We start from the raw sequence: 15,894 nt of genomic DNA on the forward strand, positions 1-15,894 counted from the left end.
GTAACGAACTGTGGTAAGGAGCGACCCGGCTCAATAGCAACCGAAACTCTAAAAAAACGAAATTTTGACCCCAATAGTTACATCAAAAGAATTTCATTTTAATGCTGATTTTAAATATACGAGTTTCATCAAGTTTAGTTATACCCATAAAAAGTTACGAGCCTGAGAAGATTTGCCTTATTTTATAAAATAGGAGAAAACCCCTCCTGAAAGTCATGGAAACTTAAATCACAATTTAAGTTTCAACTCATAAATCACATCATCAGATTCAGCGTATTAGATAACCCTAATGTAGAATTTTCAAGCTCCTTTGTACAAAAATGTGGAACTTTTTATTTTTTGCCAGAAGACAGATCACGGATGCGTGTTTATTTTTTTTTCCCCAGGGTGATTGTATTGACCAAGTGGTTCTGGAATGACGCGAGAGGGCACATTATAATGGAAATTAAAAGTTCTAGTTCCCTTTTTAATGGATCAAAAAATTGGAGGGTACCTAGGTCCCCTCCCACACTAGTTTTTTTCAGGGGTTGAGGGGAGGGAGTTGCGTGATCTTTCCATGGAGGAATTTATTATGGGGGAAGAGAATTTCCATAAAGGGGGCGCAGGATTTTCTAGCATTATTTAAAAAAAATCAATAAAAAAATACACATGAAACAGTTTTTTCAACTGAAAGTAAGGAGCAGCATTAAAATTAAAAACGAACAGAAATTATTACGTATATAGGGTTCACCTCCTCCGAATACCTCGCTTTTTACGCTAAAGTATTTCTTAGTAATTTCAACTATTTATTCTACGGCCTTTTTGATTCAGGGGTCATTCTTAAGGAATTGGGACACAATTTAAGCTTTAATCCAAAGAGCAAGGTATTGACAAGGGGTGAACCCCTCTCATATACGTAATAAAAACATACGAATATAAAAGTTCGCTACGTAAGTTAATTCGTAAGTTATGTAATTTTTTTACAAATAGAAACGTTCGTAAAAAATTAAAAGTTCTAGTTGGCTTCTTAAGTAACCAAAAAATTGGAGGGCACTTAGGCCTCCTCCCCGCTCCTTTTTTCTCAAAATCGTCCGATAAAACCATTAGAAAGCCATTTAGCCCAAAAAAAATAATATATAAATTTCGTTTCAATTACTCATGTGCGGAAAGCCAAAATCAAAACATACATCAATTCAAAAACGTTCGGAAATTAAATAGAAAATGAATTTTTTTTTTTTAACTGAAAGTAAGGAGCGACGTCAAAACATAAAAGGAACAGAAATTACTCTGTATATGAAAGGGGCTCTTCCCTTCTCAACGCCCCGCTTTTTACGCTAAAGTTTTTTTTTACTGTTTTAAAAAGTAGAGTTGAGAGAAAGAGTCAAACTTTAGCGTAAAGAGTGGGGCGTTGAGAAGGGAACAGCCCCTTTCATATACAGAGTAATTTCTGTTTGTTTTAAGTTTCGATGTCGCTCCTTACTTTCATTTAAAAAAACAAGTTTTTTTTATTTAATTGCAGATAGGAGCTTGAAGTCTCTACAGCGGGGTTCTCTGTTACGTTGAATCTGATAGTACGATTTTCATTAAGATTCTATTAATTTTATGGGGTATTTCCCCCTTTTTTCGAAAATAAGGTAAATAATCTCAGGCTCGTTATTTTTGATTGGTAATATTGAGACTAAGCTTGATGAAATTTATATATTTGAGATCAGTTTGAAAATACGATTCTTTTGATGTGTCTATGGGTATTTAAGTTCCGTTTTTTAGAGTTTCGGTTACTATTGAGCAGCGTCGATCCTTACTTATAGTTCGTAACGACAAACTGTTTGACCTGAAGTGTGTCTGAGTATTTATGGTATTGGTTTGGCATAGTGATATTAGCAGATAGAGCTCGTTGGAGGGAGGTTAAATTGTATTTGGCGCAACTGTTGGTTCTGTATTGACAAGAAGCGACATTAAATAATGTCTTCTATAGTCGATTCTCAACAAGGAGCCCCCCTCCACAATCAAAAACAGTAAATAAAAATATTATTTTGTCAGGCGACATTTCCAAAAGAAAATGGCTCAATTGAAAGACCCTTTTGTTTCCAGCTTTACTAATTCCTGTTCCCAGACACTGATACTGCGATGCTTAATTTTAATATTGCAACCGCAATTTATATGTGATACCTAATGTCTATTAGGGGGACGGTGTCTATTACATTTCGGATTATTTTTCTTTCAGTAAATTGATTACTAATTACAAACATTGTGAGGCTAGACCTAAAAATCTCTGACAAAATTCTTCTCCTATAACTAGTCTATTGGTAAAATCATTGGAGCGGTCAGGGAAAGGAGGAATAAGGGATTAAGCCATTTAGGATATGTTCAGCCCTCTTATGTTTTCTTAGGCCCAAAGAGAGGTTGTTCTCAGTGTAAATTTTATACTTTTAGGGGGCTATCATCAACGATGTTCCATCAAGTTAGACAAGTTCGAAAAAAGAAATCATTCCGAAGGGTAGATAGTGTTTTTGTTGATGAAAACTTGTGATGTATATGTAACTCTAATTGTAAACTAAAGACTCCCACAAATACACTAAAAACATTAAAAAAAAAACAATAAAGGCAAATCTATTTCGTCTCGGTTTTCTCAAAAACTAGTATTAGTCATTTATTTAGGGATACCCTATTACGTATAAATTGAGAAATTTAAATTACAGAGCTGATGAAAAATAAAAGAAAAAATAAAAGAGCTGAAAATAGAACTTTAAAAATAGAAAATAGAAAAAAGAGCTGAAAATAGCTCTTTTACTTCAACATACCTGTTTTTATTTGATATTTGTACTAAATTCAACCCCCTTCCCCCATGATTGGTCCAGTAGATCCCCCTCGAAGATTTCAAACCTAATGGCCCAAAAATGTCCTCTTTTTTTTTACTTTGATTCCCATCCTCTAAGGCAAATGTTCTTACTCTCCTGCTCCTTGGTATTTAATATTTCTTATGTTTTGAAAAAGGAAAAATAAAGGTTTGGATTGGATTAGAATCTGCTTGAAAATACTTTTTGTTTCTTAGAGCAGCTTCGTTTCACAGATTTATCCTGTATTTAAGAAAAAGTACCGAGAGGTCCTAGTTTTTAAAATATATTTTCAAGCATTTATTAATAAAAAAAAGTGATAAAAATAGTGCAAACGCATTACAAATGGTAAAACTCCAAAAGAAAAAAAAATCAAAGCGTGAGATTTTCAAAAGGTGGAGAGAAAAACTTTCAAGATTTTCAAACAGGCTCAAAAAAGCGAAAAAGGTAGAATTCTTAAAACTTCAGTAGGCTTCTCTCATTAATAAATTTTTCAAAGTTTTAGTGGTATTTTGACTGTGTTAAAGCAACAACTTGTCTAGCAGTAAAGTTGCTGAAAAATATTTTCTTTTTTTTATCTCAAAATTTGTTTTAATGAGCAAGAATAAATTGATTTGTTTCTAATAAGATAAACATGGATTTATGAAAAAAAGTAAAATTTGAACAGAAATTGAAAATTCATTTCTTGGTCTCGATAGGATGCTAGGATGCAAGCTCAGTCAAAACTATGAAAAAACTCCATTCTCAGCTTCAAGAAACTTACAAATTTGGTGGATATAAATGGATCCTTAAGTCTTTCAGATCTTCCAATACGTTCCTAACCAAAGGGAAATAAAATTATCACATATGAACATCAACATTTTTAATCTAGTGGAATCTTGATGTTCCGAGTTTCTGAAAAATTTGAATTCCTTGAAATATAAAAACATATAAAATAAAGAAAGAAAGTAAAGTTAAATAATAAAAAAATATTATAAATGAAAACTGTGTGCTTTTCCTGTAAAATCAGGTGTCTTAGCTGAAATCAAAGGTACACTATTACATAGAATAATTTGCCATAGAAAAATCACCCAAATATTTGTAATCAAATATGCTGGTTTTTATGGCACTAAGATTTTATTGTTTTTAGCTCGTAAAACTAATTCTATAATTAATTTAACATTTTCAGCACAACACAAAAAAATTCAGGTGTCTAGTAAATGACATAAAAACATAAGAATAAAAGAATATAGGAAACTTTCAACTTTTTTTTCAACTGAAAGTAGGGAGTAACATAAAACGTTAAACAAACAAAAATTACTCCGTATATGAAAGGGCTTGTCCCGTCCTCAAAGACCCACTTATTACGCTAAAGTTTAACTCTTTCTGACAACTCTACTTTTTAAAACAATCAAAAACTTTAGCGTAAAAAGCGGGGGTGGTAACAAACTGTAGTGAGGAGCGACCCGGCTCAATAGTAAGGGACATTCTAAAAAACGGAATTTTGATACCAAATGTTATATCAAAGAATTGTATTTTTATGCTGATTTTTAATATATAAGTTTAATCAAGTTTGGTTTTACCCATCAGAAGTTTTGAGCCTGGGAAAATTTGCCTTACTTTAGAAACTAATGGGAAACGACCCCTAAAAGTCAAAGAATCTTAACAAAAATAAAACAATCAGATTAAGCGTATTAGAGAACCGTATTATAGATGTTTCAAGATCCTTTCTGCAAAAATTACTTTCAGTTGAAAAACTTGTTTTTTTTATGTAACTTCTAATTATTTTTCAGATAATGCTGGGAGATCCAGCACCCACTTAATGGAAATTCTCTTCCCCCATGGAAAGATCCTCCCGTGTAACCCATAAGAAACAGCCTAGAGAATTTTTTTTTCAATTTGAATTTAATATCCCTATTTAATTTTCGACATCTTTGATACAAGTGAATCAGACGTATAGCGGAGTTTTGAATGAAAACCATACCCTCTCCCCTCAAGAAAATAACGTATTTCTAGATATTTTTCTAGTGTATATGTAATGAGAGAATCTTCGAAAAGCTGAAAGTAATTTTCTATTAGATTGTTATTACAAATCTCTTACTAGGAGAAAATGCTAGATATACCCCTGGAGTAAACGCAGGACTACTATAAAACTAAAGAATTTCAAGGCAATACCTCCTACTTTTACAACAATCCAATATATTAATATAATGAGTATAAGGACAAAGAAGTTTCTTACACAATCAACGGTCTGTCCTCGTTAAAGCTCTCCCTTAATCTTTAAAGATGAAGGCATGAGGAGTCTTAAAAAGAAGATTATTACATGTTTTATGCTTAGGTACGCATTCGGTATTACTCCATGGTACCCAGAATCAAGTGAGTAGCCTAGGCTGTAGTACATCCAAGATAAACGGATAGACACCGATAGAGTTTTCTCCTCATCCTGGCCCTTTTAAAATATTAAGTGGCTTTCAAACTACGTACATGGATTTCTATATTATGTGGTTAAGTTACTTTACGTTAAGCATAACCTTTCAAACATAAAAGAGATGTTTTACACTAGGCTTATGCAAAATCCATAGAACTATCAAAGTCATCGACTGAAGTCATAAATAATCATCATAAGTAAACTATTCAAAACTTCAAAATGTAGAATGGAGTTGGAGATTCTGGGGCTGATAAAATTTGAAAGTCTTTCTTGCGAAAGTTTATCATATAATTTCGGGATTTATCAATTGCCCGTACGCATAATTCATATTGTTTTTACTGTATTGACTTTTCCAAATATAAATAAACTTACGCAACGTAAAGTTCTATGTAGAGTTTGTCTCTTTTTGCCCCACCTTCGTTATGAAAAAACCTTCCCCCATATGATTACATAACATTAATTCAAGTCTTAAGCTATGCTATTGTGAAAGGTTCTGTGCTATAGGGTTAAGACACCACTAATCAGAACTTAAATTTATTCATTGATCTGTTAATAACTTACACAGGAGGACTTGGAAGAGGCATTTCATGAATTTTCCATGTTGCAACACACCCAGAGTGTTCTTCTGCAGCATAACACCTCCATACGGATTGAATTAGAGTTGCTGCTGGCTGACGACGTCTGATCATGTGTTTTTGACGCTGCTGCTGTTGAACTTTCAAAGCAAACCCTGATCCAAGGATACCCTGTAAATAGTATACAAAAGTTGCGACTAAATAAAAACAGCAGGGGTGAGTCAAAGGACCAAGGCAATCAGGATGACATTTTCTTTGGGGGGGGGGGGGGGGTGAGATAGAATAGCAGTAATTGCGTGTGTAAGTTTTATTAAAGGGCAATTTTTACCCATACAAATTTTATAAACATCGGGTTTTGTTGTTAATGTGTTCAATTTCTTTCAATACAACACTTTTTCTAAAGAAAAAGTTTTTGCGCCCTACACATATGTCACGTCTCTTGATACCTGAAGAACTTTATTTCCTTTAGGTTGTTTCAAAAATATCCGTCTTTTAAAGCACTATCAAATTTTCCTAGCTCAGCATTGCCACACTGAGCCTTGAAAATAAATAAGCAAAACCAATTAGTTAAACTTAGCAGTGGATTTCCTCTGTAAAAATTCAAACATTAATTTTGTTTTTAATTCCCAAAGACAGATAAGTCTTTGGACAATTAAACAAAAAAGACTATTCTTTTCAACAAAAAGTAAGGAGTAGCTTTAACACTTAAAGAGAAAATATATTATTTAAGTATGAGGGGGACTTCCCCTCCTCACTCCCTCACTCTTTACGCTAAAGTTTTCTAGTACTTAAAAAAAGCTTTTTATTCTACTTAAGCGGCCCTTTTGTTGGAGGAGTATTTTCTAAATAATTAGGAGAAAAAGCCAAACTTTAGCGTAAAAAGTGAGGTATTGGGGAGGGTACAACCGCTCTTACATAGGGAATAATTTCTGTTCGTTTTAAATTCTAATATTGTTCCTTACTTTCAGTTGAAAAACTTGTTTTTATTTCATTTGTGGTCGTTTTTCAAACACATTCGGAAAATCCACCTCCATTTCCATGGAAAATTCCTTCCTAGCTTACAAAAGTTCCTCTTGCATAAAATCCCTCCCAAAAAATTCCCTCTTTAGACCACTTTCATTTGAAAAAAAAATATGTATATTGAATTTCTGATTGTTTTCAGATCATGCAGGATTTTAAACCAATCCGTGGAAAATTTTTCCCGAGAACCCCCCCCCCCCCACCTCCAATAGATTCTCACAATAGATTCTCCTTCAATAATTTCATACAACTTAAAGAAAAAACTGTCATGGTTTTTCTTCAGTCCTGGTTGAACGTCCTTGAAGTCAGGATTCTAGGACTGTTTTAATGTTTAGTTTCAAGATTCATGTATTTTATTGTAAGTCTAATTTTATATTTACCTCTGCTTTACCAATAACGGATCCTATATATATTGCAAAATATATTCATTGAGAACATTTTTCACTGGCTTAGAATAATTCATTATTGTTTAACATTTTATTGTTTGGATTCTTTCTTGAAAGTAAATAAACAAAAAAGCTTTTTCAACTGAAAGTAAAGAACAACATCAAATTTCAAAACAAAAAAGAAATTATGTAGGAATTAAGTATAATATTTTACGTATACGACTGAGTTGTCCCCTTCTCAATGCCTCATTCTTTACGCTAAAGTTTGACTTTTTTATCAAACAGTTCGTGGTAACGAACTGTAGTAAGGAGCGACCCGGCTCAATAGTAAACGAAACTCTAAAAAACGGAATTTTGATACTAAAAGATATATCAAAAGAATTGGATTTTTATGCTGATTTTAAATATATAAGTTTCATCAAATTTAGTCTTTGTCATCAAAAGTTACGAGCCTGAGAAAATTTGCCTTATTTTGGAAAATAGGGGGTAACACCCCCTAAAAGTCATAGGATCTTAACGAAAATTACACCATCACATTCAGCGTATCAGAGAACCCCATAGAAAAAATTCCAAGGTCCAATCTACAAAAATGTGGAATTTCGTATTTTTTGCCAGAAGACAAATCACGGGTGCATGTTTATTTGTTTTTTTTTTGTTTTGTTTTTCTTTTTCCCCAGGGGTCATCGTATCGACCAAGTGGTCCTAGAGTGTTGCAAGAGGGCTCATTCTAACGGAAATGAAAAGTTCTAGTGCCCTTTTTAAGTGACCAAAAAAATTGGAGGGCACCTAGGCCCCCTCCCACGCTCATTTTTTTCCCAAAGTCCAACGGATCAAAATTTTGAGATAGCCATTTTGTTCCGCATAGTCGAAAACTATAATAACTATGTCTTTGGGGATGACTTACCCCCCACAGTCCCTGGGGGAGGGGCTGCAAGTTACAAACTTTGACCAATGTTTACATACAGTAATGGTTACTGGGAAGTGTACCGACGTTACCAGGGGGATTTTTTTGGTTTAGGTGTGGGGTTCAGGGTAGGGGGCTATATGGGAGGATCTTTCCTTGGAGGAGTATTTCATGGGGGAAGAGAAATTCAATGAAAAGGGCGCAGGACTTTCTAGCATTACTATAAAAAAAACAATGAAAATATAAACATGAAAAAGTTTTTCAATTGAAAGTAAGGAGAAGCATTAAAACTTAAAACGAACAGAGATTATTACGCATATGAAGGATTCTAAAAATACTTTAGCATAAAGAGCGAGGTATTTAGGAGGAGATAAATACTTCGCTCTTTATGCTAAAAAATTTTTAAATAATTTCAACTATTTATTCTACGTCCTTTCTGATTCAGGGGTCACTCTTAAAGAATTGGGATAAAACGTAACGTAAGTTACGTAAGTTACGTACGTTTGTTACGTAAGTTAATTCTTAAGCTACGTTTTTTTTTACTAATAAAAACGTTCGTTAAAAATCAAAAGATCTAGTTGCCTTTTTGAGTAGCCGAAAAATTGGAGGGTAACTAGACCTCCTTCCCCACCCCTTATTTCTCAAAATCGTCTGATCAAAACTAAGAGAAAGCCATTTAGCCAAAAAAAGAATTAATATGCAAATTTCATTTTAGTAATTTATGTACGGAGAGCCAAAATCAGACATGCATTAATTCAAAAACTTTCAGAAATTAAATAAAAAAAAACAAGTTTTTTTAAATGAAAGTAAGGAGCGACATTAAAACTTAAAACGAACAGAAATTACTCTGTATATGAAAGGGGCTTTTCCTCCTCGACACCCCGCTCCTTGCGCTAAAGTTTGATTCTTTCTCGCAACTCTACTTTTTAAAACAATAAAAGACTTTAGCGTAAGGAGCGGGGTGTCGAGGAGGAAAAGCCCCTTTCATATACGGAGTAATTTCTGTTCGTTTTAAGTTTTAATGTCGCTCCTTACTTTCATTTAAAAAAACTTGTTTTTTTTTATTTAATCCAATTTAAGAATGACTTTGGATGCAAAAGTACCGTTTAATTAGAATAACAAGCTTCTTATAAATTCAAAAAATACTTTAGTGTAAAGAGTGAGGGACTAAGGAGGGGAAAACCCACTTACTTACGCCATAGTTTCTAATCGTTTTAAGTTTTAATGTTGTTTCTTACTGTCAGTTGCAAATAGCTTGTTTTTTATTTAATTTCTGATAGTTTTTTAATTAATGCTGGTAAATCCAGCTTCCCTCCCATGGATAATTTCTTTTCCCCATAAAAACTCTTCCATCGAAAGATCCCCCCACGTATGCACCCCCACCAGAAAATCCCCCCCACCCCAAAACATTTTTCTACTTCCCAATAGCCAATTATATATGTAAGAAATTGGCAAAGTTCAGATGTTCCAACACTTTCCCGTGGGCTCTGGGGGATCGAGTCATCCTCAAAGATATAGTTACTAGATCTTTCGACAATGCTGAAGAAAATTTACAGTCTCAAAATTTTGATCTGACAGTTTTGGTAAAAAAGGAGGGTGGGAGGGGTGGGTAGCTGCCCTCCAATATTTTTGGTCACTTAAAAAATGCACTAGAAATTTTGATTTCCGATCAAATGAGCCCTCTCACGATCTTCTATGGTCACTTTTTCGACACGATCAGCCCCTGGGGAAAAAGAAAACAAAAAACAAACTAATAAGCACGCATCCGTGATCTTGCTTCTGGCAAAAAATTCAAAATTCCACGTTTTTGTGTACAGGAGTTTGAAACCTCTACAATAGGGTTCTTTACTATTCCGAAGCATATGGAGTGATTTTCATAAATATAAATTGATTTCTTAGGGGATTGATTTCATTTTTTTAAAATTTGGCAAATTTTCTCAGGCTCGTAGCTTTTGATGGCTAGCATTAAGCTATATATATATTATATATTTTTAATAAGCATCAAAATCCAATTCTTCTGATACATTTATTATTATAAAGTCTCTGTTTCTTACAGTTTCTGTTACTATTGAGCCGCATCGCTCTTTACTTACAGTTCGTTACTATGAACTCTTTGCTATTTTATATAAATTAAATAAAAAAAACAAGTTTTTTTTTTAAAACTTGCGTATATATTGCGTAAATTACTGCGTATATGAAAGGGGCTCTTCCTCCTCAACGCCCCACTCTTTACGCTAAAGTTTGACTCTTTCTCTTAGCTCTACTCTTAAAAATAGTAAGAAAATTTAGCGTAAAGAGCGAGGCGTTGAGGAGGAAAAGCATTTCATATACGGAGTAATTTCTGTTCGTTTCAAGTTTTAATGCTGCTCCTTACTTTCATTTAAAAAAACTTGTTTTTTTATTTAATTTCTTGACGTTTTTGAATTAATGCTTCAATGTTTTGATCTTGGCTCTCCGCACATAAATAATTAAAAAGAAATTTGCATATTAATTAATTGCAATTAATCGAAAGATTTTGAGAAATTTTTTGATTACTTAAAAGGCAACTAGAACTTTTAATTTTTTACAAACGTGAATAATTATGGTGAATAATTAAAAACGTAAACGTTATGGTTAATAATTTTTAATTATTAACTTACGTAACGAACTTCTATATTCGTATGTTTGTATTGCGTATATGAGGGGGTTCAAACCCCGTCGATACCTCACTCTTTACACTAAAGCTTAAATTTTGTCCCAATTCCTTAAGAACGACCCCTGAATCACAGAGACCGTAGAATAAATAGTTGAAATTACTAAAAAATACTTTAGCGTAAAGAGTGAGGTATAACGAGGAGGTAAACCCCTCATATGCCTAATACTTTTTGTTCGTTTTAAGTTTTAATGCTGCTCCTTACTTTCAGTAGAAAAAAAACTTTTCATATATCTCCCCCCTAAACCAACAAATCCCCTTGAAAACGTCTGTACACTTCCCAGTAACCATTTACTGTATGTAAACACAGGTCAAATTTTGTAACTTGCAGCCCCTTCCACGAGGACTGCGGGGGAGTAAGTCGTCCCTAAAGACATAGTTATTAGGTTTTTCAACTATAGTGAGTCAAGTGTCTATCTCAGAATTTTGATCTGGTGACTTTTGGGAAAAATTAGCGTGGGAGGGGCCCTAGGTGCCCTCCAATTTTTGTTCACTTAAAAATGGCCCTAGAACTTCTAATTTCCGTAAGAATCAGCCCTCTCGCAACATTCTAGGACCGCTTAGTCGATACGATCACCCATGGGAAAAAAAACACAAACCGACAAAAAAACAAATAAACACGCATCCGTGATCCGTCTTCTGGCAAAAAAAGTTGAATAGGAGCTTCAAACTTCTACAATAGGATTTTCTGATAAGCTGAATCTGATCGTGTGATTTTCGTTAAGATTGTATGACTTTCAGGGGGTGCTTCCCCCTATTTTCTAAAATGAGGCAAATTTATACCTTTTGATGGGTATAACTGCTCTTTTTCTAACTGTGAAAAAGCACTATGAGCCTTGACTATTCTACTTTTTATATCTGCACTGCTCCCACCGTCTTTACTAATAATACTCTACTAAAAATACCTCTTTACTGATAATACTTTACTACAGAAATATATAGAAGAGCTTTTGTCCCTACATAGTTGATATATTGGATAAATAATCTTCTTCTCTCTCCATTTTATCACTCACTGTGTAATGTTTGTTTTATTAATTTCATACATTCTATTTTTATAGTATGTGTATTACTTTTTTTTTTAATTTTAACACCAATCATTTTATATATACTATTTTTCATTAGTATCTATGGCTGGTTTTTTGTTCTTTGTTGTTTCTGTTTTCTATATTATTTCGTGTTTTTTCTTTACTGGACACAAGAAGTACATTTGGCCCTATTACAACTCGTAATGCTCTTTAAATAAATACCATCTTGTCTCATTAAGTTCTTGTAAGATCTTTTTATACTCTGTACCCGTTTTATATAGCTTACATTAAAATTGGTTCGTTTCTCTCTGCTACTACTTCTCTATATCCAAAGCAATAGTGGTAGTAAAAAGGAAAAAAAAAGTATAATTCAAAGGAAATTTTGGCAAACTTAAACCCTTGTAAGACGTATGTGGCTTCAAAATGTCACTTCTATTACGATGTCATGCGATTTATATTTGATAAAGAACGCCAACTAGTTCAAGTTGGAGTAGATCTTTTTTTTTCCTTTCACAATGGAATGTGTCAGAAAATAACAAGGAACCTGCAAGAATGTGAGATGCCCAACCTTTATTTTCTTAAGAACGTGAGATCCCTTCTTTCAATTGAATTACTTAGGATTGACCCAAAATTACTCTGGATGGTCGGTAACGTCCTTTATTATCTAAATTGCACATCCTATCTCCAAAATTGTTGCATTTTTTTCTACGATTTCTTGGCTAGGGTAATCTTTCTAAAACAAAGACCCTTTGTTCTATTTTCTCCTTTTTATAATATGTGGGATTTGCAACTAATAAAAAAAAATATGTTAAAAAAAGTGTGAAAAACTTCACCTTCCACAGCAGTCGTCATTATTAATGGAAGACGACTTGAATATTTTGATTGACTGCCATTTAATATATTTAATACTGAACATAGGCTAATTTCTTTGGATAGTGTAAATATTTTATTCGTATTTCGATTTCAATTCGAAGTTTATACGAATCAAGACAACATTCAGGTTCGAAAATTAAGAGAAAATTAATTCTTTAGTTGCTAGATTCAGACTGTGTATCTTTTATCTTTCGAGTTTTCTTTCGCTGATGTGAGCTGCCTTGACTTTTACTGTGGGTTTTGTGATCGTGTGTTAACCATTGTGTGTCTCCTTTTATAAGTTTCCTTTTTGTTTTCCCTTTGCTTTTAAAATCTTCTTTTTGTATTCTGTTTTCGAAGGTTTAAACGAATTACTCTTACTCTTATTACAAATACACCCAGACATGAGCCGTTAGGGAAGGAGCAGGTTTTCCACAGAGGGGAATTAAAAAATTACTTTTATAAGCCAATGCTTTATGGTTTCATCCCAAAAAGAGTTGCAAGTGATACAGAAAACTTTTGTTGAAGCAAAACTTTTAGCTTTCAAAACCTATTCAGGATTCAAACTAACGATTTTCAGGGTATTGTAATGGTATATGAAACAACAGACAATGATGATATCTCAAAGGATTTTGACCTATGATCAATCACGTAAGCCCAAATTTTGGAAACTCCCAAGACGATATTGCAACTGGTGGAAGTGTACTATCAATGAAGGGGAGTGAACCCACTGAGGCGCTGAATGGGGAATGAAACCCTATGCCCTCGCCCTTCAGAATCGAAGGCAAGAAGTTTTAACCAATGGGTGTCGATGGTCCACCACCAAGTTCCCTATGGTATATTTCGTTGTTGTACCTTTTTTTATTACAGGCTTCACGGTTTTCCATCACAGATAATGATTTGCTGCTAGTCCTGGTAATTACCTAATTTTTCCAACACTGAGGTATTTGTTATACCATTTCTTGAACTCGTCAAGGGAAGGATTTTCCAGGATTATCTCTGCTGGCAATCTATTCCATGAGGCAACCAATCGCCGGGCAAAACTCGTTTTAAGATATTCTTGGCGTGGGAATACCCTGCTCAAGGTAGTCCTGACGAGCTGTACTTCGGCGAGTTGATCGCAAGGGCTTTGTTCTATTAGGAACGAACTTCGATAGCTCCTCTGATGGAGGGTTACACATGTAATTGTAGAAAACCGACATGGACGGTACGGTGACGCGTTCCTGAATCAACTGTGGGTTTGATCCTAGCTACTTGGAGCAAGAGGATCTAATTTTACTGAAATGCAAGCCATACATCTGCCCACGCGCCTCAATTCTCTCCATGTTACTTGTGGGGTTCGCTGGGATCGTCGTCTTTTGCAATTGATATTTTTGTTGTCGTGTCATCAGCAAAGTGGTAAGGTTTCTTCACAAGGTTGTCCCCTCGGTCGTTTATGAGCACCAAAAAAGAGTTGGCCGAAGAATACTTCCTTGGGGTACTCCTAGTAAGACTGGATGTTCTTTTGATATGAAGCCATCGAGGACAACTGGCAATGATCGTTAACGAAGAAAGTCAGCAAGTACCTCAAATAGTCGACTATCAATTCCATAGGCTTTCAGTTTACAAAGAAGTCCCTTGTATCATACACGATCAAAGGCTTTTGTGATGTCAAAGGAGAGAAGGCAAATATCGTGCCTCTGAGAAAGGAGCTTAATAAACTCTTGATACTGTGCAATCAGACAATCTAAAGTAGACCATTTTCTGCGAAACTGTATTGCGTGTCTACCAACAATAGATGTGACTCAAGGTATTGGTAAAAGGTCTTATGAATGACGCTTTCATAAACTTCACCTACGCAGGACAGCATACTTATTGGACGATACAATCCTACATTAGTAAGGTTTGATTCTGCCTTTGGAACAGGACCACAAAAGCAGTTTTCCAGGCTTTCGGGAATTATCCCACTGTAAAACATTTCCTATACAGAGAGGCAAGAGGACCGGCAGGTTCAGGAGCACATCTTATATGGATGAAATTGGGAATCATGTCAGGTCCCGAAGCTTTGGTGACATCTATTATTTCGATATGGCTCAGTTTTCACAGAGTTTCAATCTTTTTTTCCAAATACCCATAAATTTGTTACAATAAACTTTAATTATTAAGGCGAACCAGAATAATAGTTACCGTTCTTGAATTAGCATTAAATTAAAAAATTTTCTCACGAGACAATTTTTTGAGCATAGGCTTGCAAAATTTATTCTACTATGAGTCGTAGATCGCTCTTTACTAGGCCTGGTGATAAAAACTATAACCATGATTAATACCCATAACAAAAAATTAAAAAAAATATAATATATAGCACATTTTTAGTGAAGAGGGAAAAATTAAATCCAAAGAAAACGGGAAATCTATATAAACGAGTAAGTTTTTGTTTGTATACAGTTTCTTTTTTTTTTCGCTGGATATTTCTAGTGCATTACTATTATTATTATTTTGACTGAAACTATAATAAGGTGTTAATTTTAACCACATTTCGTAAGTTACAGGCCTGAAAGTTACTAGCCAAAATGTTTGTGGGGGGGGGGGCAAGGGACTTTACCAACTGGCTGGTCATTTTTATCGTAGAATAACTATTTTTACCTAAAATCACATTATACGTGAAATCACTGCACAAGTCGGTAAAGCCGCCGCATTTACCGACAGAAATTCAGATTTCAGAACATATCATGTCACTATGTTAATGCTATTTATTTAATTAAATGAAAAATTGCGGCACCATCTGCAAACTCACGACAGGTTCGGTAGTACTGCTGCCTTTGTCGACACAGTGCGAACTTTCTGAAAATGGCATACAGGTATTTTCGGGGTCTTTTTTAATCGAGCAAATAATTTTAGCAGCGTTGGAAAAATCATGGCACTTCACTTCACGATTTTACCGTTTTACCAATTGACCAAAACGTTGGGGAGGGGACGTCCCCTCACCCCCATCCCCCCACTCCATACATGATGGCCCTGGTCTTAGTTATATAACAGATCTTTAATACTAAATTTTAGCATCCGTAGTAAAATAATCAAACCAGTCATTAGATCAAACATTTAGGATTTTGTTCAATATTCGACAGATGAAACGAATAAATATGATAAATCTAAACATAAACATAACTGTTTAAAAGGATGACTTGAGGAGGGGGGAGATAATTGATCCTGGATATTTGGCCCCTCTAGATTTTGAAAAATA

General features: G+C 34.3%; 1 protein-coding gene across 5 annotated transcripts in view; it reads right to left on the reverse strand.

Annotated features, from left to right (window-relative positions):
- The window catches only part of LOC136030850 (potassium voltage-gated channel subfamily KQT member 4-like), a 317,182-nt gene that overhangs the window by 112,712 nt on the left and 188,576 nt on the right, over positions 1–15,894 (reverse strand). For 3 of the 5 annotated variants that reach the window (XM_065709896.1, XM_065709898.1, XM_065709895.1), the window contains 2 exons: positions 5,782–5,966; positions 3,577–3,630 (listed from right to left, as the gene is read on the reverse strand). In XM_065709896.1, the coding sequence (XP_065565968.1) occupies positions 3,577–3,630; positions 5,782–5,966 (239 nt within the window). The remainder of the gene's footprint in view (positions 1–3,576; positions 3,631–5,781; positions 5,967–15,894) is intronic. The other 2 variants (XM_065709899.1, XM_065709897.1) reach the window with 1 other exon arrangement.

Source organism: Artemia franciscana, chromosome 9, assembly GCF_032884065.1.
Source record: "Artemia franciscana chromosome 9, ASM3288406v1, whole genome shotgun sequence".
In the NCBI taxonomy this organism is placed as follows: Eukaryota; Metazoa; Arthropoda; class Branchiopoda; order Anostraca; family Artemiidae; genus Artemia; species Artemia franciscana.